The 22,570-nt window shown below is 49.2% G+C and overlaps 1 protein-coding gene across 7 annotated transcripts in view; it reads left to right on the plus strand.

Moving 5' to 3' along the window:
* The window catches only part of Tet3 (tet methylcytosine dioxygenase 3), a 98,672-nt gene extending 76,350 nt beyond the window's left edge, over window positions 1-22,322 (plus strand). For all 7 annotated transcript variants that reach the window (XM_027428822.2, XM_027428820.2, XM_027428823.2 and 4 more), the window contains 7 exons: window positions 2,706-2,799; window positions 6,412-6,620; window positions 7,469-7,619; window positions 10,085-10,174; window positions 10,626-10,763; window positions 15,111-15,447; window positions 16,015-22,322. In XM_027428822.2, the coding sequence (XP_027284623.1) occupies window positions 2,706-2,799; window positions 6,412-6,620; window positions 7,469-7,619; window positions 10,085-10,174; window positions 10,626-10,763; window positions 15,111-15,447; window positions 16,015-17,798 (2,803 nt within the window). In that variant the 3' untranslated portion in view covers window positions 17,799-22,322. The remainder of the gene's footprint in view (window positions 1-2,705; window positions 2,800-6,411; window positions 6,621-7,468; window positions 7,620-10,084; window positions 10,175-10,625; window positions 10,764-15,110; window positions 15,448-16,014) is intronic.
* Window positions 22,323-22,570: the final 248 nt, after the last annotated feature.

Here is a 22,570-nt window from a genome sequence, read left to right on the forward strand (position 1 = left end):
TTTGTATGGTATGGCTTTTTTTTTTTTGTCTTGAAAAAAAAACAAAACAAAAAAGTTTCTCTATGTAACAGCTCTGGCTGTCCTGGAACTCACTTTGTGATCAAAGTGGTCTGGAACTTAGAGATTCGCCTACATCTGCCTCCCGAGTGCTGATATTAAAGGTGTGTGACCACCACTTGACTTTAATTTTTTTTTTTAAGGAACAAAAATGTCTAGCTGGTTAGGCAACTCAGCCTTTTCTTTGGGGGGGGTCTGCAATGAAAACTTTGAGGCGCTTTCTCACAAGGACAGGACAGTGGGGAAGGAGCTGGGCAGAGAGCCAGCACCTGTGTCCTCAGCTCACCCTCCCGTGGGGAATATGATAGTTCCTCTCAGTGAGAGTGCTGTGGCAGCCTTATGCTAGTCTCCTGACAGGGATCCCTAGACAAACCTGGGTCCCAGGCCTGCCCTCTGTGGGGGTTGTGTTCTGATAAGCCTGTTGAGCTGAGACCTGTCCAGGCGCTGAACAAAAGCAGCGCTGTCGGGTCCCACTGCACAGATGCTGAATGTTGTCTGCAAGCACTTCCTGTAAGGCACTGTAGCCCTCGCCTGTTAATGTGGTCCGAAGCACTTCTCACCCTCCCCTAAGATCTGAGCAAGATAGACAGCTTAGTTCAGTGTTTGAAAAGAAACTCTGTTCCCTTTTCAATGAGGGAAATGTAGCAAGGAGGGTTTTTTTGAAACATCTAAGTATTGGCAGGGCATGGTGCATACTTGTAATCCCAGCCTTTAGGAATCTAAGTTCATGAGGACTGTGAGTTCCTAGACCAGCCTAGGCTACATAGTGAGTTTCTCTCTCTCTCTCTCTCTCTCTCTCTCTCTCTCTCTCTCTCTCTCTCTCTCTCTCTCTCTCTCCCTCTCTCCCTCTCTCCTCTCTCTCCCCTCTCTCTCTCTCCCCCTCTCCCTCCCTCTCCCTCTCCCTCCCTCTCTCCCTCCTCCCTCCCTCCCTCACTCCCTCCCTCCCTTCCTTCCTCCCCCTTCCTTTCCTTTTTGAGAGAGAGCACAACCCATCAGTACAGAGTAGGGAAAGCACCTTGGCCACTGATTTTTTTTTTCTCCACAAGACACTTTGTTAAAGACAAGCTATACATAGGTATATAGAGAAGTCCTAGACCAAGGGGGACTAATCATGGCAACCTTTGTACCACCAAGCTGCATCCAAGTGCCTTGTCCACTTGGTCCTGGCATATAGTGATGGGTTATCTAAACTGCAGGCATTGGGATGGATAACATTATACCTTATGAAATGGCATGCTTAAATGTTGTGATCAAACTGAATTCACTACAAAAATACAAGGATATTTTAAAAAGCCTGCCCATGTTGGCCCCTGGGGGATGATGTACAGTGCTTGCTCTGCAATCACAAGGACCAGACTTTGGGTTCCAGCACCTGCAGAGCAAGCCAGCCACCCTACAAATGCCTGTAATTCCAGTATCCAAGGTCTCTGACTTCCATGTCTTCTCACAGGTGTGCACACTCAAACACACACGCACAGAATAAGTCAATCTTTAAAAAAAAATAAAAACCTATGTTGATTAAAAAAAAATGCTTTAGTCCTCTGTCTCTTTAGATGTTAAAAGTTCATTTGCTAAGTTAATTGATGCCCAGCTATAGGTCCTAGATCCTCAAGGGACACCCTCAGCATACCCTTCAAAGGAGAGCTGTCTTTGTCTCAGCTCTGGCCGACTTCATACAGTGAGATGGCTGGAAACACTCTAGTGAGGTCCAGAATGAACAAAGCATGGCAGGAGCTCTGTCAGTACAGATTGGAAGAGTATACAGGCCAGGATGGCAAGTGACCCTTGTCTACAGAAGATACTGAAGGTCTATTAAAAAGATGTCTTTTATGTTAAAGAGATGTACTAAATTCACGCTAAGATCCTTGACGTGCATCATCAAGCCTGACAGGCAGAGCTACCTTGACGTTCAGTTTACAAATGAGAAGATTAAGGCCTGACCATCTCAGTGACTTGGCTACAGTTATGTAGCAAGAGGGTGGCTGTCTGACCACCAGGCTGTATTTGAACCAGCCTTGCCCTGTGTAGTTGGGTATTCATGTTCTTGGTCATATTTGTGTCTGTTGTGAACATGGTGTGATTGAGTAGATGTCAGAGGCCTTTGGCTCTTCAGTGCTGAGGCAGGAGCTCCTGGGAAGTGGGCACGTGCAGGGGACTAGGGGGTGACCTTGTCTACTGTATTGCCAGCATTTGTGTTTGGCAGGGTCCTTGCTATCAGAGGTTAGCTGGAGTGGCTATAAGAGACCAAGAAGCGCCCCCCTCCCCCCTCCCCCCCCCGCCACACACACACACTTTTTTCATTTGTATATTGAATTTATAAATAGTTAATTCAGGAGGCCTTGATCCAGCAGGGCTGGGTGCAAATGCCTGTGGGTTCAAGCAACTTCAAGGGTCAGAAGGAGTTGGGGTTAGAATTCTGCCTAACTCTCCTGCCTGAGGACAGACAGACACATTGGACAAGAGAAAAGGAGTGGCAGGTGAACCAAGGCCTGGGTGCCTGGATGTAGGCCTGTGCCTCTAAAGCCCCTGAGCAGTGTGCCCACACAATAGCCAAAAGCCTGGGCTAAAGCACCCTGGGGCCCTGCTTCTTAACATGGCATACTCCCTGTGTATTCACCATGCTGATGTGGCTTCTGTCTCCTTTCTAGGTATGGAGAAAAGGGAAAGGCTATCCGGATCGAGAAGGTCATCTACACAGGAAAAGAGGGCAAGAGTTCTCGAGGCTGTCCCATTGCCAAGTGGGTGAGTATTGGGTCTCCAGCTAAGCTGTGCCTGGGTGTTTTTATCCCCTGGGCCCACATGACTAGTACAGGGCCGGTGAGTAGGAAATAGACATATTTACCATCATGGGGCCTTAGAGCCAGTGGTCCTCATGGCAGCTAATTGTCTTTGTCCTACTTACACACCAGCACTAGGCACCTGTGCTGTCAGGAACTGTTAATCTTTACTCTCACTGTGCATGACCTCTGGGTAAGGGCTGTGGATATAGGAAGACAGGAGCTGGGGATGCTGCTAGCCTAGCCCATGGGATTACACCCCCATCCTGCCCCAAGGATTTTGGCTCTTCTTTGCTGTGTATGTGAGTGGCCAGTATTCCTGTCCCCTACCTGACAGCCGGGGAAGACACTGACCTCCGCAAGCCAAGCTGAGGGACAAGATGAGGCCTCTGAGCAGGGACCCTGGGCATCTTGTCAGGGAGAATGTCACAGACTCAGACACCAGTTCACTCAGCCTTGTCCTTCTGGCCCTCACACGGCTCTTGAAATCATGTCTGTTGCTCCAGAGCTGTCTAACAGTGAGCTGGGCTCTGGATAGCTGGTACATATGGAAAGCACCATTTCCATGCCTAGTGTCTTAGGAACCCTGGAGGCAAGGTCACAGAAACCTGCTGCTGATGTAGGAGTTGAGGGACAGGGACTAGATGAATGTTGAGGCTGGCTTAGCCTGGAACAAGGACATGAACAGGGCCACAAGTATCGAGTGGCCCAAGGAATGAGTAGAAGCATTCCCAGTGAGGAGGGTCCACATGCCAAGGCAGAAAGGCTACAGCAGTGTTCGTGTGGCTGCCTTGGATGTCACCTGCATCCTCACCATCTTTCCCCTGGGATCACTCCTTGCCTCTGCATTTAACGAAAGTAATGGATGTCTGAACTTAAGTACCACGTACTTGTTTTCGGCACTTCCTAGGCATTGCTGTAGGACTTTTCACAGCAAAAGAACTTGGTGCTTCTTAAAGAAGTGTGAAGAAGCGTGTTGTCCCCACCCGATGGGAGGTGACTCTTGCAGTTAGAGGTCTAATGTGGTAGGGTGGTGCCTGCCTCTTCAGAGAACTCACCTTGAAAGTAATGTCAGCCATAGAGAGACAGAAAGCAGAGCTTGACCGTAAGTGTAGACGGAAGTTTTTGTCCCGCCTGGTCCCGCAGCCATTCAGTCCCAAATAAACACACAAAGGCTTATATTAATTATAAGCTATTTGGCCAATGCCTCAGACTTCTTATTGGTTAGCTCTCTCTTAATTATTAACCCATTTCTATTAATCTGTGCATCTCCACATGGTCTTGGCTTTTCGGTGATGCCCAAGCCTCTTGCTTTCTTGGCAGCTACCTGGCTTCTCTCTGGCAAATCACTCTCTGCATTCCTCTTCCCAGCCTTCTAGTCTGGCAGCCCCGCCTATACTTCCTGCCTGTCCATTGGCTAAAACAGCTTTATTCATCAACCAATAAGAGAAACATATATTCACAGTATACAGAAGGACATCCCACCATCATCTCCTCTTTTCTGTCTAAATAAAAAGGAAGGTTTAAAAACCCAGAGTCAGATATAGAGGAAAATGCTGTAAGATAAGAGAGAAGGAGCAAGCCACAGCCACATCTTACATCCTTAGTGTCTCAGCAGACAAGAGAGGAAGTTCCTGTTTCTCCCTGCTTATATCCTCTCCACCCAACCATCTCACTTCCTGTTTTCATCCAGCCATTTCACTTCCTGTCTGTCTGTATAGAACCTCCAGACCTCTATGATTAGTTAGCAGCAAACTCCATTCTCTGACCTTCAGACAGGCTTTATTTGCACAAGCAAGATATCACCACACATAAGGCCTGGAGAACCCTCACCCAGGAACACTGTCATATCAGCATCCTGCAGAGACATGTCAGTACCCACAATGGGCCTCCCACAGCCCACCAGGAGCCCATACAGGGAGCCCTGAGGCAGCATTTGGCCTGGCACCTTGTTTATATTATACTTCTGAGCTCCAATACACAATATAAGAAATGATGGTTGATTGTTGGTAGGGAAGTGGCACACTTAGGACACTGCCTTAGACCAAGACCTCATGATCAGGGCTGCATGTTCAGCATGCAGAATGCAAAATATTCTGTAAGGTTGGCAGGAAGTCATGGCACATGACTCAGTGCACATAGGGCTTGTGATGTGAATTCAATCCCTAGATCTCACTAAGTGATGGGAGAGAACAGGCTTCCAAAGGTTATCCTTTGGCCAGCATGGGCTTGCACAGACACACTCAATAAATACTTAATTTTTTTAATTAAAAAATAAGTAGAAGGGTGATCTCAGGTTGGGGAGCTCTGGAAGGCAAGAGTTGGAGCATTGTTGTGAACAAAATCTTAGCTTTATTGTGAGTAGAAGTTCTAGAGGAAATGGTTACTATGCAACATGGTGAATGAGCTTAAAGCCACTAAAATGTACACTGAACATGGTAGATTTTTGTATTATAGGTATTTACCAAGTAACAAAGTGTGGTACTTATGTCTTTAAAATGGGAGTTTGAGGGCTGCCTGAGAGGTTAGGAGTTTTACTACTCTTCCAGGGGAATCCAGTGCCATTTCTGGCCTCTGCTGGCTCTGTGTTCATGATTGGTATAAACTCATGAACACACACACATTTGGCAAAGTACAATGGTGCACGCCTTTAATCCCAGCATCCGGGAGGCAGAGGCAGGCAGATCTGTGTTTTCAAGGCCAACATGGTCTACATAGTAAGTTCAGAACCTGCCAGGACTACAGAAGGGCAGTATGGGGTATGTAAAGCTCTTCATTTCCACTTTTTCTTACACGCCAGAAAAGCTGGCTGCACTAGATTGAGGTTCCCCGTGTGGTTAAAGAGAGCGGGGCTTTCCAGCTTTCAGTGAATAAAAGTCCCTACTAACCCCTGACTGCATCAGCCCCCCCTTTCCTTGTTGGTACTGCCTACCCAGCCACTGATTTCTGTGTAAGCTGCACAGGGTTAGTGACAGGTGTGACTACATACATCTGTCTGCAGGCCAGGTCCCTCCCTGACCTTCACACCCTCGTTGATTCTGCACATAGTTTTTTGAGGAGCGTCAGACTATTTTGATAGTGTTATACCCCGAGTGTGAACACACACAGGTGTGCAGCATTTTCTCTGCAGATGCTCTGGGACTTCACAAAATTCTTGACTGTATTTCTGGATAACAATTTTATTTATGTTTACTTTTAAGTTTGCTTGTTGGCCACAAATGTCTATTATTATTATTATTATTATTATTATTATTATCATTATTATCATTATTACTAATTATTCTTCAAGCCTGTTCTGGAACTCACTCTGAATACCAGGCTGGCCTTGAACTCAGAAACCCACCTCTGCCTCCAGAGTGCTGTGATGAAAGGCATGTGCCCACCACCACCCATTGGTCACAAATATCTTAGACTTTATCATAATTAGTTTTTATTTTGCTGTTTTAAAATTTTGTGTTTCTTCTTCCCTAATGATACTATGACCCACAACCCCAGGTCTGTGGGGTAGTGAGGGACATCTACCATGCAGAGCTGTGTGGCTTCTGCGGGAGAATAGCTCGGTCCTGTACCTCTGCAGGTGATCCGGAGAGGCACACTGGAGGAGAAACTGCTGTGCCTGGTGCGCCATCGCGCTGGCCACCATTGCCAGAACGCCGTGATTATCATCTTGATCCTGGCCTGGGAGGGCATCCCTCGCAGCCTTGGAGACGCCCTCTACCGGGAGCTCACTGATACCCTCCGGAAGTATGGGAACCCTACCAGCCGGAGATGTGGCCTCAATGATGAGTATGTGTTGGGGTGGCAGTGGGTGGGTGATGAGGCCACAGGACCCTCGATAGCAGGCACTGGGATGCTGGGCAGCCCTGGGTTCTAACCCCAGGTCAACGTTAACCTATCTTTATTGGATTTTCCTATCTTTTCACTGGGATGTGTTTAGTTTCAGTAAAGTCATCCTTTAGGTATATAGTTTGAAGGATTTTATTTTTGACAAGACAAGGTCTTGATATTGTAGCCTTGGTTGGCCTAGGACTAGCTATGTAGACTAGGCTGGCCTTGAACTCGGGGAGATCTGCCTGCCTCTGCCTCCAGGGTGCTGGGATTAAAGTTGTACTCCACTATCCCCAGCAGGTTTGGAGGATTTTAATAAATATCCATAGTCATGTATCCCAGTCAAGATTGAGAATAGGGGTCCATGAGATGGCTCAGTGGGTAAAGGCAATTGCCACCAAGCCTGACAACCTGAGTTCATTCCCCAGGAACATGGTAGGAGAGAATGACTCCTGCCGGTTGTCATACATAATGTGTCTACATGTGCAAGCAACATGACTCCCCTGTGCCCTCCACCTGACCTTCCCTCAGCCCTCAACAACCAAGCATCACTCCTGTCCCTTTAAGTTTGCCTCTGCAAGAATGTCACCAGTAGACTCCTGCATCATATAACCTTGTGACCAGACATGTTTCACTGAGCATGACCATTCAGAGGCTAACCTGTGTTGGGAAACTTGCAAGAGCTGTGGGGTGGAGTCATGGTCTTTGTCACTAGAGGCTAGTGGATACCAGTCCTCTGCAGGGACAGGGCAGTGTCAACAAAGAGAGATCACATCTGTGTGCCTGGCTTGTGTTGTGCATTGCAGCCGGACCTGTGCTTGCCAAGGCAAAGACCCCAACACCTGCGGTGCCTCCTTCTCCTTTGGGTGTTCCTGGAGCATGTACTTCAACGGCTGCAAATATGCTCGGAGCAAGACACCACGCAAGTTCCGCCTCACGGGGGACAATCCCAAGGAGGTGAGGAAAGGCCATGCCAGGCACGCAGCAGGCCCTCCCGCCTCACCCTTCCCCTCCTGCACCCTTGACAGCTGCGCAGAGGTAGGGCTGACAAGCCACAGCACAGATGGGCAGAAAATGTATCTTGCCTGACTTGGGATTTTTCAGCAGCCTTACCCTGATGAGAAAGTCTCTTAGCGGGTGGTATGAAAACTGAGGACTGCAAGCTGCAGGTCCTCGGACGCTTGTCACTTAGTGTGGCAGCTTAGAGAGATTATTTTGAACATTTCCGATGCGAATGCAGATCTTCCATGTGAATGTGATCTGGTCTTCAAGGGACATCTTTTAGGGTGTAGGACTCCTGGGAGGAAGGGGGGACCTTCTTCTCTGTGGGAGACCTCTGAGTCATTACTGGGCTTGGGGGGGGTATCGCACCCCCCACTGAGCTGAGGAGACATTTAGGGCATTCATGCAGACAGCTAGGCCCTTCTTGTGCTGGAGGCCTGTGCTGCTGCACTGAGTGGTGGCCCACACATACAGTCACAGGGCTATAATGAAGGCCTCTCCATGGCTTCTCACCCTGGTCTCCCTTCCAGGACCTTTCTCTTACTCCTGTCACAGCAGAACAGGGTCTCTGGGTCTTACGCAGCTTCCACCAAGGGTGGAGGATCTGTGTCAGCTGAGGCCATTTCTCCACTGCTGTGTTTTCTGCAATCCATGCTGCAGTGACCATAGCAACAGGTGGACTCAGAATGAGCACACTGTCTTTTCCCCTCTGCCCCCACTTCTGCTTGTACTCCTATTGGGGGAGGCGGGATCAGGGGGGTGGTCCTTCTGTTGGGATACAGGTGGGCATCCTGATACCAGTCTTGGCCTTCCAGAGTTTGAAGATCCTAGTACCTGAAAGACTTCCCACTCTCTTGAGGACAGGGCCATCCATTGGGCACGTCTTCTGTGCTCCATGTAAACATCTTCCTGGCTTTGTTCTTCATAAGTAAAATGAACCATTTTTAGGGATTAGGGTGATGGTCAAGAGTACTAGCTAGTTTTCCAAGTGACCTGAGTTCATATCCTAAGACCCACAATTGTGGCTCACAGCCCATCTGTAACTCCAGTTTCAGGAGAACTAGCACCCTCTTCTGGCATCTGCTAGCTAACACCTGCACATACATGTCATAAACACACACACACACACACACACACACACACACACACACACACACACACACACACCATAAATACACACATATAAATCTAATTTTTTCCAAATTCAGAACCTTTTCTCCAAAAAATTTTTAGACAATTTTATAATTTTTATAATACTCTTAAATTTGATAGCTCTAATTTGTAAGCTAGGACCCTCTTCCCCAAATGTGTCTGCTTCATCAGTGGGTTGAAGAGCTCTAGGGCCTAAGACTTGTCAGGAATAAAAGATAATAGCTTAGTTTCTCCAAGAACCATCCCTGGTTGTGTCAGTCACCATGTCCTGAGCACTTGCTGTGTGCTGTGTTCACACACATTTCTATTGTCCCAGGACTACCCATTTACCCAGGCATTGTTACTTCACAGACAGAGTGACCTGCTCAGACCTAAGTAGTTCACAGTGAAAGAGGTGGGATTCCTTCCCAGGCCTGTGCTTCTCCAGCTTGTGAGCCTTATCTTGGAGCCGTGTTGCTTTGGACCCACCGTGCTGGTGGCAGTGTCCAGACAGCAGCCAGCACAGTCACCAAGCCCTGACCCAGCATCACATTGGAGGCATTGATTGACTGAGCTTTGCTCTCAGCTTCTCTCTATGCTGCATGCTTGCTGATGCTCCCTTCATGAGCGCTCCACGTTCATGTTCATGGCCTCAAGTCTCTGCAAGCCCTGATAGCTATTGTGTAACACCAGAGGGGCAACAGGAATGCCGCCGCTACATGTAAGAGTGGCCACTACTTGGTATAAGCAATCGTCCTGTGGACCTTACTTTATGCTGCAGACATTTTTGCTGTCTAGTACAGGAAGCACATAGAGCCACTAACTTGCTTTTCAGAAGGCTGTAGCCGCCAGATCTTTGGATTTGTTTGTGTGACACCTTGCTGGCGACAGGCTCTGGGCCAGGCTGGCTGTGCATCTCCAGTACAGTCCTGTCAGTTTCCACCTTTTTTCTAACATGGGAGCAAGCATCCATACCTGTGATCCACAGTATTCAGCTCCTAGAACAGACCTGCTGTCTTGTCTTGGACTAAATGGGGCTGCATGGGACTGACATCTGACATAGCAGCTGATCAGTCAAGGTAACTGTACCTTCCCACAGTGGCTTTTCCTGGTGAGCCTCAGTTTCTTCAGCTTTAAAATGGACACAACAGAGGAACACTGTGAATCCCTGCAGGCATTTGGCTTCCTCCTTCCCAGTGGTACCCAGCAGTGATTCTGGTGAGGCTTATTTCTGGCAGGAAGTTTGCCAGGTAGGGCAGCTCTGATATACCTAACTGTTCCCTCTACAGGAGGAAGTGCTCCGGAATAGCTTCCAGGACCTGGCTACTGAAGTTGCTCCCCTGTACAAGCGGCTTGCTCCACAGGCCTATCAGAACCAGGTACAGGAACCGAGGCCTTTGTCTGTCATGTGCCATTTTTACTCAGGTTCCCTGATGTTGGAGAGTGGGAGTGCGGCCTCCTTTGTGTTTTTTAAGGAGACTCTGCCTAGAGTCTCCTGGAGCCAGTGTGTGCTTTGTGGAAGATGCCTCGTTTATACAGCCTATCCCTAGGTTCCCATTCCCTCCCCCTGGTCATCCTCTAGTGCCTCTGACTTGGCTTCCTTCAGAGGTTTGAGTTCCTCTCCACCTAGGCAGACATACTTGAGCTAACTAGGAGAGAGCGATTCCTTCAGGTTCAGGGCCTCTCAACTGAAAGACCTCCCTCTCATGGTCCAGGTTCACAAGACAGCTGTGACTCTTAACCTGCTTCTCCCTGAGACCTAGATCCCAGGTGCAGCTTCAGAGTTAGTCACTTAGGCCTCCTGAACAGCTGTTCTTGGTCTTCACACAGGTGACCAATGAGGAAGTGGCGATTGACTGCCGCCTGGGGCTAAAGGAAGGGCGGCCCTTCTCAGGAGTCACAGCCTGCATGGACTTCTGTGCCCACGCCCACAAGGACCAACATAACCTCTACAATGGGTGCACTGTGGTAAGGAAGCCAACTGTGGGTTTGCTCATTATAGGGAGGGATGTAGAACTGGATTCTTGGATCCCTAGGGTGATGTTGGCTGTATGGCCTCCTCCTGCCCCTCCTCAGAGAAAAACCTCACAGCAGCCGTAGGTGGACTAGTGTTAGGCTCTGGTTCCTCATACAATTCCTATGTGTGCATTTCCTGAGCAGTAAAATAACTAAGATGAAGTTTGGGGATGAAACACAGAAGATTCTTTTTAGAAATGCCTGCTAGGCTTCATGGGTTGTATACAGAGCAGCAGGAGGGAGGATTTGGAGAGTATGAGTGGATCTCCAGAGGTGTGAGTGTACTGGAATTGAGGGACAGTCAGGGCTGACCCAGGTGGAGACCTCCTCAAGGGAATGGTGCTGGTGCTGGGCTTGCTTTTTAGCTGGGCTGGAGAGAAGACTGGGGGCCCAGACCTGAAATGCTAGAAAGGACAGGCCCTCTAGGTTAAAGAGAGCTGGAGGATGGGGAACTGGGGAGCAGGAAGGGGCAAAGCAGGTCACCTGACCCTCCCAGCTCCTCTGCTTAGATTAACTATTAGTAGCAAAACTTTCTAAGTTTTCACGTCTTAAAATTTGTACGTGTGCATGCAAGCCCGTCTGCACATGTGGACAGCTGGGCATGCACATTCATGGGAGTGCGTGGAGGCCAGAGGTCAATCTTTGGTGTTGGCAGAGCTCCCCGTCTGCTTTTGGGGGTTTTAGTGTTTTTAAGTCTCAGACTCTCATTGGAACCTGGAGCTGGGCAATTATGCTAGGCTGGATGGCCTGTAAGGTGAGATCCACCTGTGTTTGGCTTTTTAATATGGGCCCTGGGTCCATTTGATCCTGTATCAAACCCAGATCTTCCAGTTCATCCAGCAATAGCTTCGAACACTGAGCTATCTGCCTCAGAGTTGGGCCTTGGAGAGATGGCTCAGCAGTTAAGAGAACTTGCTGCCCTTCCAGAGACCCCGGTTTATGCCTCAGCAAAACACTCCAGGTAGTTCACAGCCACCTGTAACCCAGCTCCAGGGACTCTGCCCTCTTTGACCTTTGTGACACATGGCACACATTCACATGGACACAAACACACACATATAAGTGAAAAAAAACAAGTTGCCAGGATGTGGTGGCACACGTCTTTAATCCTAGCACATGTAAGGCAGAGGCAGGTGGATCTCTGTGGTCCACAGAGTGAGTTCCAGGACAGCCAGGGCTACACAGAGAGAAGCGGGAGGCAGAACAAAACTTGCCTGAAATCTTGTGGAGATAAGCAGAGTCAGCATTGGGTGGCCATCCCTTCTGATAGCTGTGTGTGTGACCATGGCCATAGACAGCTATATAAAACTCCACCTCCATGGGGTCACAGCATGTCTGCCTGCTGTCCCATGGCATGCTTTTCTTAACTACTGGTATCAAATGTGTCGAAGCTTCATGTGTAGCTCTGATTGCAGCTGTTTCACCAGTTCCCACACAGATGGCCAGTTGGTGATTGCACACAGTTCCCATTCATATGCCATGAGGAGGCCCTGCAGCTCTGTGCAGAAATGGTTTCTTCTGGAGGCCCCAGTGTACAGACAGTGACAGTCACAAGCTTTTAGTACTTGTTCGGCTTCCTGCAACACTGGGTCCTATCAGTCTGTCTGGTATCCATCTGCTTCAGCGAGGTGTGCCTCCTATATACGAAAAGACTGAACGTCTTTCCTGGTTTCTCTTGCCCCCCTTTAATTTCATCTTTGAGGGTATCCCATTTGTGTCCTCTGCTTCCCTTTTAATCATGATCACAGTGGCTGACATTTGTAAGGTCTCTTCGGTGTGTTAGGGATAGAGGCAGATCCCGTCTGTCTAACCTTCATTGTAGTTGACCTTGCCTCGGTTTCTCACGTGGGGTTAGAGAAGGGAAGGCACAAGGCTGAGGGCCAGTTGAACTTGGAATATAGGCAGAAGCCAGGTCAGTAGAGGCAGTCTGAAGACTGACTTGTACTCTGAAGAACCAAGCTTGAGAGAATGGCTATGAACAGAGAACAGTCATGGAGTCAACACCTCGGTAGTGTAAAGCTTCTGCTCAGTACATAAAGCAACACAGTGAAAATGGAAAGAGCAGTACAAGGTGGACAAGTCAAGTCATCTTTGACTAAACAAAGTTGGTCCCAAAACAGCAGTGTTGTGTGTGTTTGGAGGAGATGCAGAACTGCAGTGGTGCGTGTGTGCGTGTGTGCGTGTAAAGCGTAAGCATGTACAGTTGCAGAACTGCAGTGGTGTGTGTGTGTGTGTGTGTGTGTGTGTGTGTGTGTGTGTGTGTGTGTGTGTGGGAGCGTGTGCAGATGCAGAACTGCAGTAGTGGGGGAGGGGAGCGTGTGCAGTTGCAGAACTGCAGTGGTGTGTTGTGGAAGCCTGTACAGCTGGGCATACATGCCACAAGTCAGGCATCTGGGTGGTCGTTGGATTGCTTATAGTGGCTAATGGAGCATAATGCTCTATCTGAGGCATACTCTCTGATCAAGGGAGATAGCTTGAATATAGAGATGACTTTGTAAATTATAAAAATTGAATAATATTTTTTTAAAAATTGGGCACAAGGCACAAAACTCAGAAAAAGAAGACGGAGAATAAACATACGAGGAAACAAGATTGGATGAAGAATGTTACAGGACATACATACATATACATGCCCTCATCGTACCCCACAGAAAAGAGGGGATGTGACCTGATTCTGGGGCTACATGAGGAGACACCAAGCACTTCCCTGGGTCAGGAGGTGCAGAGAATTGAGAGAAGCTAGAGTCTGCACAGTGCTTCAGCAGGAAGGGATAGGCAAGGCGGGTACCACCGAGTAAGTTCAGGAGGGGTTTTTGCAGCTTCAGCCTGCTCTGGGCTGTAGAGGATATGGTCTCTGTATGCTCTGGCGGTGATTAAGGGCAGGCTGAGATTTGGCCTACTGTAATGCACTTAGGGATGGGTCCAGTGTTCATGTACCAAAAGTGTATTTTCAGAATCCTTCGTCTTTGCGAGTTAGCTAGCTCTGGCAGGGGCAGTCTCTCTTGGTCATTGCCATAAATGCCACAGCCAGAACAAGTCTAAACTGCAAACTTGGGGGAACAAGCCTTGTTGAGCAATAGAAGTCAACAAGAAGATATGTTTTAGTAACTTGAAGGTTTTGTTTGTTTTTTGTTTTTGTTTTTTTGTTTGTTTTTCGAGACAGGGTTTCTCTGTGGCTTTGGAGGCTGTCCTGGAACTAGCTCTTGTAGACCAGGCTGGTTTCAAACTCAGAGATCTGCCTGCCTCTGCCTCCCGAGTGCTGGGATTAAAGGCGTGCGCCACCACCGCCCAGCAACTTGAAGTATTTTTAAAGAAATGAATGTGACAGATCTGGAGGATTGAACCACAGTATGAAAAACAGTTGGAAGGTGGCGGTCTAGGCAGCGAGTGGCAGGGCTCTCAGCGTGTATTCCATGGTAGTACATGCCTGTAGCCCCAGCACTCAGGGGGCAGAAGCAGGAAGATCAAGGCCAGCTAAGGCCACAGTGTGAAGCCTTATCTGAAAAAGAGGCCAGACATGATGGCACATACCTTTAGTCCCAGTGCTTGGGAGGCAGAGGCGAGATCTAGGTCAGCCTAGTGTACAAGCAAATTCCAGGCCAATCAGGGCTACATGGTAAGGCCCTGTCTCAAAGAAAGAAAGAAAAAAAAAAAGAAAAAGAAAAAAACGTAAATTGTATTAGATCTATGTGCAAGAAATATTTGTGCTATATTCAAAAAATGTTAAAAAATATGCATAAAGTTACCCAAAAGTACTATATGCATGTATAATTAGTGTTTACAATTTTTTTTTTAATTTTGGAGACAGGGTTTCTCTATGTAGCAGCCTTGGCTGTCCTAGAACCTGCTTTGTAGACCAAGCTGGCCTCAAACTCAAGAGATCCACCTACCTCTACCTCCCAAGTGCTGGGATTAAAGGCATGTACCACCACTGCCCAGCTACAATGATTTTTTTCTGAGGTCATTTTTTATAAAAAGCAAGTTTACCTTAGAAGCAAAGGCGATAAGTGTTCAGAATTCAGGGGGAAGGTATTAGCCCGTGGATGTGGCCCAGTGCAGCAGCCATGAGCTGCAGGCAGAGCAGGTGCCCAGATCAGCCACTGGGACGTAAATAGTGAAACAGAGCCCCTGACAGTGCCTCCCAGGCTCTGTGCTGTTAGTTTTTAGAACCTTGGTGGTCAGGAGAGTGTGACGGGACTGGTGGTAGGACTATGTGACTGTCACATGTTTGAAGGCTCAGGCCCCTGTCTCCAAGCACGGGCTCCAATCCCATATCTTCTCTACCTGTGTGTGGGACAGGTCTGCACCCTGACCAAGGAAGACAATCGCTGCGTGGGCCAGATCCCCGAAGACGAGCAGCTGCATGTTCTGCCCCTGTACAAGATGGCCAACACGGATGAGTTTGGCAGTGAGGAAAACCAGAACGCCAAGGTGAGCAGTGGGGCCATCCAGGTGCTCACTGCATTCCCTAGAGAGGTTCGGCGTCTGCCTGAGCCTGCCAAGTCTTGCCGCCAACGTCAGCTAGAAGCCAGAAAGGCAGCGGCCGAGAAGAAAAAGCTGCAGAAGGAGAAGCTAAGCACACCAGAGAAGATCAAGCAGGAGGCCCTGGAGTTGGCTGGCGTCACCACCGACCCTGGTAAGCAAGAGGTTACTAGCACAGGTATGGGTCCTTTCCTCAAGGGGCGTTGCCCCACATGGGCCACTGAAGGGGGAGGGTCCTGAGGCGTTCACTCTATCCATCAGAAAGACATGAAGCGCCTGAACACCAGCATTTGGCTTCTCCAGTGTGCTCTCACTTTCTAGGGAGAAGACCATTATTTCAGGGCCTACCACAGGAAGTGGGCTGTGAGTGTCTGAGTGCCCATTCTTCCCTAGCAGGAGTCCTTGCTGTGACCCCTAAGCCCACACTTTGGAAAGTGAGCATCAGGTGAAACTAAGGCATTTTCTGGGGTCAGACAGTAGAGAGTGATGGCTGAGAGGATGTGGCCTCTCTACAATTATTTCTTCACCTTGGGGTCTTTGTGGGGTGCCCAGGGAGTAAGTCCAGGCTGGGCTTGAACTTGCCTCAACACTTCCTCCTTCCTGATCTACAGAGAGAACAGCTCTCAGGCAAGGAAGATTCTTTTCCCCTGTGCTCTGCACCTAGACATTGCCAGGCTGTGGTGTCTGCCTCATTTTCTACCTTGCCTTCTGCCTTCCCCAGGCCTGTCTCTGAAAGGTGGATTGTCACAGCAAAGCCTGAAGCCCTCCCTCAAGGTGGAGCCACAGAACCACTTCAGCTCCTTCAAGTACAGCAGCAATGCGGTGGTGGAGAGCTACTCGGTGCTAGGCAGCTGCCGGCCCTCCGACCCCTACAGCATGAGCAGTGTGTATTCCTATCACTCTCGCTATGCACAGCCCGGCCTGGCCTCCGTCAACGGCTTCCACTCCAAGTACACACTTCCCTCCTTCGGCTACTATGGCTTTCCATCTAGCAACCCTGTCTTCTCCTCCCAGTTCCTAGGTCCCAGTACCTGGGGACATGGGGGCAGTGGAACCAGTTTTGAGAAGAAGCCAGACCTCCATGCTCTACATAACAGCCTGAACCCGGCCTACGGTGGTGCTGAGTTTGCCGAGCTGCCCGGCCAGGCTGTTTCCACAGACACCCACCACCCCACTCCTCACCACCAGCAGCCTGCTTACCCAGGCCCCAAGGAATACCTGCTACCCAAGGTCCCCCAGCTCCACCCAGCATCCAGGGACCCTTCTCCCTTTGCTCAGAGCTCCAATTGCTACAACAGATCCATCAAGCAAGAGCCAGTAGACCCTCTGACCCAGGCTGAGTCTGTACCCAGAGACTCTGGTAAGATGGGCAGCAGAACACCCTTGCCCGAGGCATCTCAGAATGGGGGACCCAGTCATCTATGGGGACAGTACTCAGGAGGCCCAAGCATGTCCCCCAAGAGGACTAACAGTATAGGTGGCAACTGGGGAGTGTTCCCTTCCGGGGAGAGCCCCACCATTGTTCCAGACAAACTCAATTCTTTTGGGGCCAGTTGTCTGACCCCTTCACACTTCCCAGACAGCCAGTGGGGACTGTTCACTGGTGAAGGTCAGCAGTCGGCCCCCCATCCTGGAGGACGGCTTCGAGGCAAGCCATGGAGCCCCTGCAAGTTTGGGAACAGCACCTCGGCCTTGACTGGTTCCAGCCTGTCTGAGAAGCCATGGGGGGTTGGAACAGGGGATTTCAACTCTACCCTGAAAGGTGGTCCTGGGTTCCAAGACAAGTTGTGGAACCCTGTGAAAGTAGAGGAGGGAAGGATTCCCACACCAGGGGCCAGCCAGCTGGACAAAACCTGGCAAGCTTTTGGCATGCCCCTGGGCTCCAGTGAGAAGCTATTTGGGGCCTTGAAGTCAGAGGAGAAGCTATGGGATCCCTTCAGCCTGGAGGAGGGGACAGCTGAGGAGCCCCCCAGCAAGGGGGTGAAGGAAGAGAAGAGTGGCCCAGGAGTGGAAGAGGAAGAGGAAGAGCTGTGGTCAGACAGTGAACACAATTTCCTAGATGAGAACATTGGTGGCGTGGCTGTGGCCCCCGCCCATTGCTCCATCCTCATCGAATGTGCCCGGCGAGAGCTACATGCCACCACACCACTCAAGAAACCCAACCGCTGCCACCCCACCCGCATCTCGCTGGTCTTCTACCAGCACAAGAACCTTAACCAGCCCAACCACGGGCTGGCGCTCTGGGAGGCCAAGATGAAGCAGCTGGCAGAGCGGGCACGGCAGCGGCAGGAGGAAGCTGCGCGCCTGGGCCTGGGCCAGCAGGAGGCCAAGCTCTATGGGAAGAAGCGCAAATGGGGGGGTGCTATGGTGGCTGAGCCCCAACACAAAGAAAAGAAGGGGGCTGTCCCCACCCGGCAGGCGCTGGCCATGCCCACAGACTCAGCGGTCACCGTGTCCTCTTACGCCTACACAAAGGTCACTGGCCCCTACAGCCGCTGGATCTAGGTGCCAGGAGCCAGCGTACCTCAGCGTCGGGCCCGGCCCGAGCTGCCTCTGTGGTGCTTTTGCCCTCATGCCCGGGGGCGGGTTGGGGGTGCAGAAGTCTCTCTATATCTACATATATGGATATGCCTATCATATATATGTATTTATGGTCCAAACCTCAGAACTGACCCGCCCCTCCCTCTCCTACTTCCCCAGCACTTTGAAGAAGAAACTACGGCTGTCGGGTGATATTTTTTTTCGTGATCTTAATATTTATATCTCCACATTGTTTTATTTTTCCCCTTGTTTTGAGGGGCTTTTATTTTCTCTTTGTTTTTAAAACTTTATCCTTGTATATCACAATAATGGAAAGAGTTTATAGTGTCCTTTCACAAAGGAGCGTAGTTTTAAATTCCATTTAAAATGTGTATTTATTGGGTTTTTTAAAGCGACAATAGTAGTGGTTACAGATGGGCAGGAAAGGCCGTCAGTGCTTTCTGCCGGGCGAGCCCAGCCTCCTGGGAGCTGCAGGTTCTCCCAGCCATCTGCCCCCCCCACAAGCCAAGGTTAGCATGTAGCCCTGGTCCATCCTTCCTTCCCACAGGCCGGGGAGCCTTTGGGACCACCCCGTTCCCCTCTGTGGAATGGGAGAAGCTGTAGACATCTGGGGGCCCGGCCTGGAGATGCTGGTGTTCGATGTCCCCAGAAACCAGGTTGGAAGTAGACAGCTTCAAGCTTGCTAGTCTCCACACTGAATCCTCTCTGTCCGTTATTTATCAAGTCATACGATGTCCTGGTTCGCTAGGCAGCACCTCACGCTGGAGCAGGAGTCGAGAGGCTCCTAGGAGCCCTTCCCATCTCATTGATAAAGCCAGTGAGTACCGGGCTGAAGGAAGCTTAGTGGCAATTTTTTTAAAAAATTGCCCCAAAGTTTGTTGATGCTGAAAAAGGGCTACTGTATCTTTGAAAACAAGAAGTTGAACCCAAGCTGTGAAGAGCCAGCGTGCTGTGCGGTGCTGGGGCCTGGTGCTGTGCCGTGTGGTGCCGTGTGGTGCCGTGTGGTGCTGGAGCCTGGTGCTGTAGTATTGTGCTGGGACTTTCCTGACTCTCAGGGCAGGTGGCATCCTGCCAGAGCTCAGCAAGCCAGTGTGATGGCAGGTCACTCATCCTTATTCCTGGATCTTCACATGGGACAATGGTGCAGTCCTTCTAGCCCTGCAGGGCATGGCCTACACTTCATTGAAAGTGCAAGCGTCAGGCGTTTTCAACAGGTTGCTAATGCTTTCCTCCTCTGAGGAGGCCAGTTCTCCATTGGATCTTTCTCTTTTCCCTCCTCCTCCACCTCCCATGTAACACACCCATTCTAAAATCCTGGTGCATTCATTTAGATCTTTGAAATGAGAGTGTTGGTGCTTTAATTTCTGTGACATTGTTGAGAGAGGTTGGGGCTAACAGATAGAAGGAGCGGTGTTGGTCTGCAGCGATTCCTGGAGTGTTCATTTTCTGATGCTATTAGCCATGTTCTGTCGCTGCTCGTGTGGACGTGTGTGGTGAGTGGGGGGCTTCATCAGGACACACACAGAGTAGCAGCCAATCCCCGAGACAGCAGTTATCAAGTAGTTCTAGCCAGGTGTGGTCTTCATAAACTGAGCGTAGCAATCCCATGACAATGCTGAAGGCAAGTCCGAGTCCCCAAGCTTTGCGGTGCCTTGTGCCAGAGCTGAGAGCCGAGCGGCTGGGTGTTGACTGTAGCCCTTCGGAAGCACTGGCAGAGAGTGGCTAAAAGGTGTCCTGAGCATTTTTGTGGTCTGGTTTTAACTGTAAATAGTGAAAGATTTTTTTAAGCACTTTTGCCTAGATTTAAACAGCAACTTGAAAAGAATAAAAAGTACATTTTAACATGTAATTGTGGGAGAAACTGTAAATAGTAGCTGAATATTTAATGTGCTTTGTCAATCCACCTTTACCATATTCTGTAAAGTTGCAATTATTTTACAGGACAGAAAAATGAAATATTATTGCTTTTGAAATAAATACCCAAGAGCTTATCAGGATTTAGAATTATTCAGAACTCAGATTTATAGGAAAGCCTCTGACCTGTTTGACAAACTAAAGGAGTCAGAGTCTTTGAAGGCGCATGCTAATTTTCTAGTTTTGAGGGAAGTTGTGTCCTTTAAAATGCTATTTTGCTTAATCGCATCAGTGCTTTTACGCAGGTCTCATCTGACTCCGTGCTTAGGTAGATGCGGGGGTGCCTTGAAAGACTTCATTTTAAATAATCTTAAATATGATATTTTACAAAGCATTTGGAGAATGTGACCGTGTATACGGCCCGTGGAAGCCCCAGGTTGGCTGTTGGCTTGCAAGGTGTCCCTAGTGTGGTCCAGGCGATTCTGATGTTGGCAGTGTGTGGATCTCTGACGTGTATTCAGTATGCTCCAACCCTCCTCACCCTTAGGTAGTAAAGCCATTAGATGAATGGAGAAACCAGTACGAGCTAAAAAGCATGTGACGTCCATCCCCCAAGCCTGCACAGCCTTGGTTCATAAGCTCTAGGCCAGGAAACAGGCTGCTGTGAGGTGAGGCAAGAGGCGTTCTGTGTTGGCCTTTCAGGTCCTAGCGAGCGCTGTTTGAGGGCTCAGTGCTGTGGCTGTGCTTGAGCCCATGCTGATTTTCACACACTACATGTATAACCTACCTCAAACCTGTCGTTGAAATGAGCATGCTTTAGACGTGTATTTAAGACGAAACTATGCACAGTTCCAAATCCCCACCCCTTGCTGCTGAAGGCTTCTTAAAGAGAAAAATCAAAATTTTTATTTTTTACTGGCACTATCATTTTTTAAGTCCTGAAGATGATTGACAAGAAGTTTTTATCATGAGAAGAAAAAAATAAAGCCATTGCAACTCAAGAACCTGACAGCATGAGCGAGTTTTAAGAGTACCATTATAGCAAGGGAGATGACGGCATTGGAGTCCACTCCCAGTGTGCCCATCCATGGCCACAGTCTACATGCAGTGCAAGCGTTTGGTGCCCCCCCCACACACACACACTTGTTTTGTTTTGCTTTGCTTTGTTTTCTTCTCCCTGCCTGCTGTGTGCAAGAGGACTTTCGAAGTTCTATCCCACGAGATTCTCCTTTAGAATAAAAATCATTTTGCAGCAGGTTCTCCCAAAGTAACTGGTGCTAGCTGGAGAAACCACCTGTCAGTAGCTCCACTGAGGGTGTCACATGGATTGGAGGGTTCAGTTTTGGGGTCTGTATTTTAGCAGGGCCTAAGCGCCCAACCCCCCAGACCTCCTGGGTGCTGCTTTGCCTATTCGCTGAGGTGATCCTGGAGCATGGGAAAGGGATTCTGCCTTCTATGGTCCCCCTACCTGCTCTTGGGGAAACAGTAGTTTGCAAAACTAGGGGTCTGAGTGCTAGACGGAAGAACAGAAGGAGCAGAGCCCTATTGCTTCGTAGCTGATGGCAGTGGATGTGTGAGGGTGGTTGACAGTAGCTGAAAACCTATTGTCACAGAGCGAGGAGACTGTCTTGACTGCCTCAAGATGTCAAAGCAAGGCCAAGCTGGTGGAAAACTGATAGATAATCCCTGACGTGCCTCAACCTATCTCCTTCCTTTTGTTACTGAAGTGTTTTCTGGACTCGGAAGCATTTTTATGAATTGGAATAGTCTAATAAATGGTGCTATGGTGTTTCAATGTGACTGTCCCTGATCTTGTCTCCCTGAGGTGCTATCAACGTTTGAAACCACAACCAACCAAAAACAAGGTGGGCTCTGTCTCTCATCTTTTCTTTTCCTTCTCTTTTGGTGCTGTCTTTGTAGACCTGTTTGCCGCGCTGTGTCTGCTTGGAGCAGTGTTCTGGCTTTGTTTTTTGTTGTTCCCCTTGGTGGCCAAAGCTAGGCACATGGAGAAGGCAGCTTGCTCCTTATAAGGACAGCAGTGGCTTGCCTGGCAGGGTGGGCGCTGTGGCTTTGTGCTATCTTCTCAGGCCATATTAGAAGGCGGGTGGTGGCTTTTAGGAAGGAGAGTCAGGGCCCCTGCCTCTTCTAGTATGGCAGGTATTCTCCTGTGGCCCAGGGTGCTAACCCCAGAGTGGACAGGCCGAGGTCCAGGGGAAGTGCCTTCACCTGGCCCCGGCAGGGATGGGACGGGCAAGCCTTTGGTTCTTGCCACTCACTGGTAGCTCCTGGTGCTGAGACTAAAGGCAGGTGCTTTCATTGTCCCTCAATACCACCAAGGCCGCTTTTAGTTGGTGCTAAACTTCTCCTTGTGTCCACATAAGCTGGTGTAAATTTTAAGAACTCGACAGGAAGCTCCATTTTTACATCATTCACTGTCACAATTTTTTTTTTTTAAATACCTCACAAACAGGACATTGTGACAACTTAGATTCCATGAGGGTATGTTACCTGAAGGTTATCCATTGGATGACTTCCTTGACCTTGACACCGCTGGGGTTATTCTCTCTGCTCATTCTAAAGCAGTTAATGGCAGAGTGCCTAAGGGAAGGAGTGTGGTTGGATTTTTTTTTTTTTCATTCTAAGTTTTGCTTTTGAATAAAATGTGAATCTCCTTTGCCCATCTCATCGAGCTTTCTGTCATGGTTGCTGTCATTTGAAAACTCCCACGCCTGGTTTTATCTGCTGTTCCAGGCCAACTTCATCACATACCCTGGACCAAAATAACACATTGGAAGTGCATACCCCAACCCAGGCTCGAAGCCCCACTTCCGCACGACTTTGCATAGTTGCTTCCAGGAGTGCTGCCTAAGAGGGCAAAGCAA

Source organism: Cricetulus griseus, chromosome 8 (genome assembly GCF_003668045.3).
Source record: "Cricetulus griseus strain 17A/GY chromosome 8, alternate assembly CriGri-PICRH-1.0, whole genome shotgun sequence".
Lineage (NCBI taxonomy): Eukaryota > Metazoa > Chordata > Mammalia > Rodentia > Cricetidae > Cricetulus > Cricetulus griseus.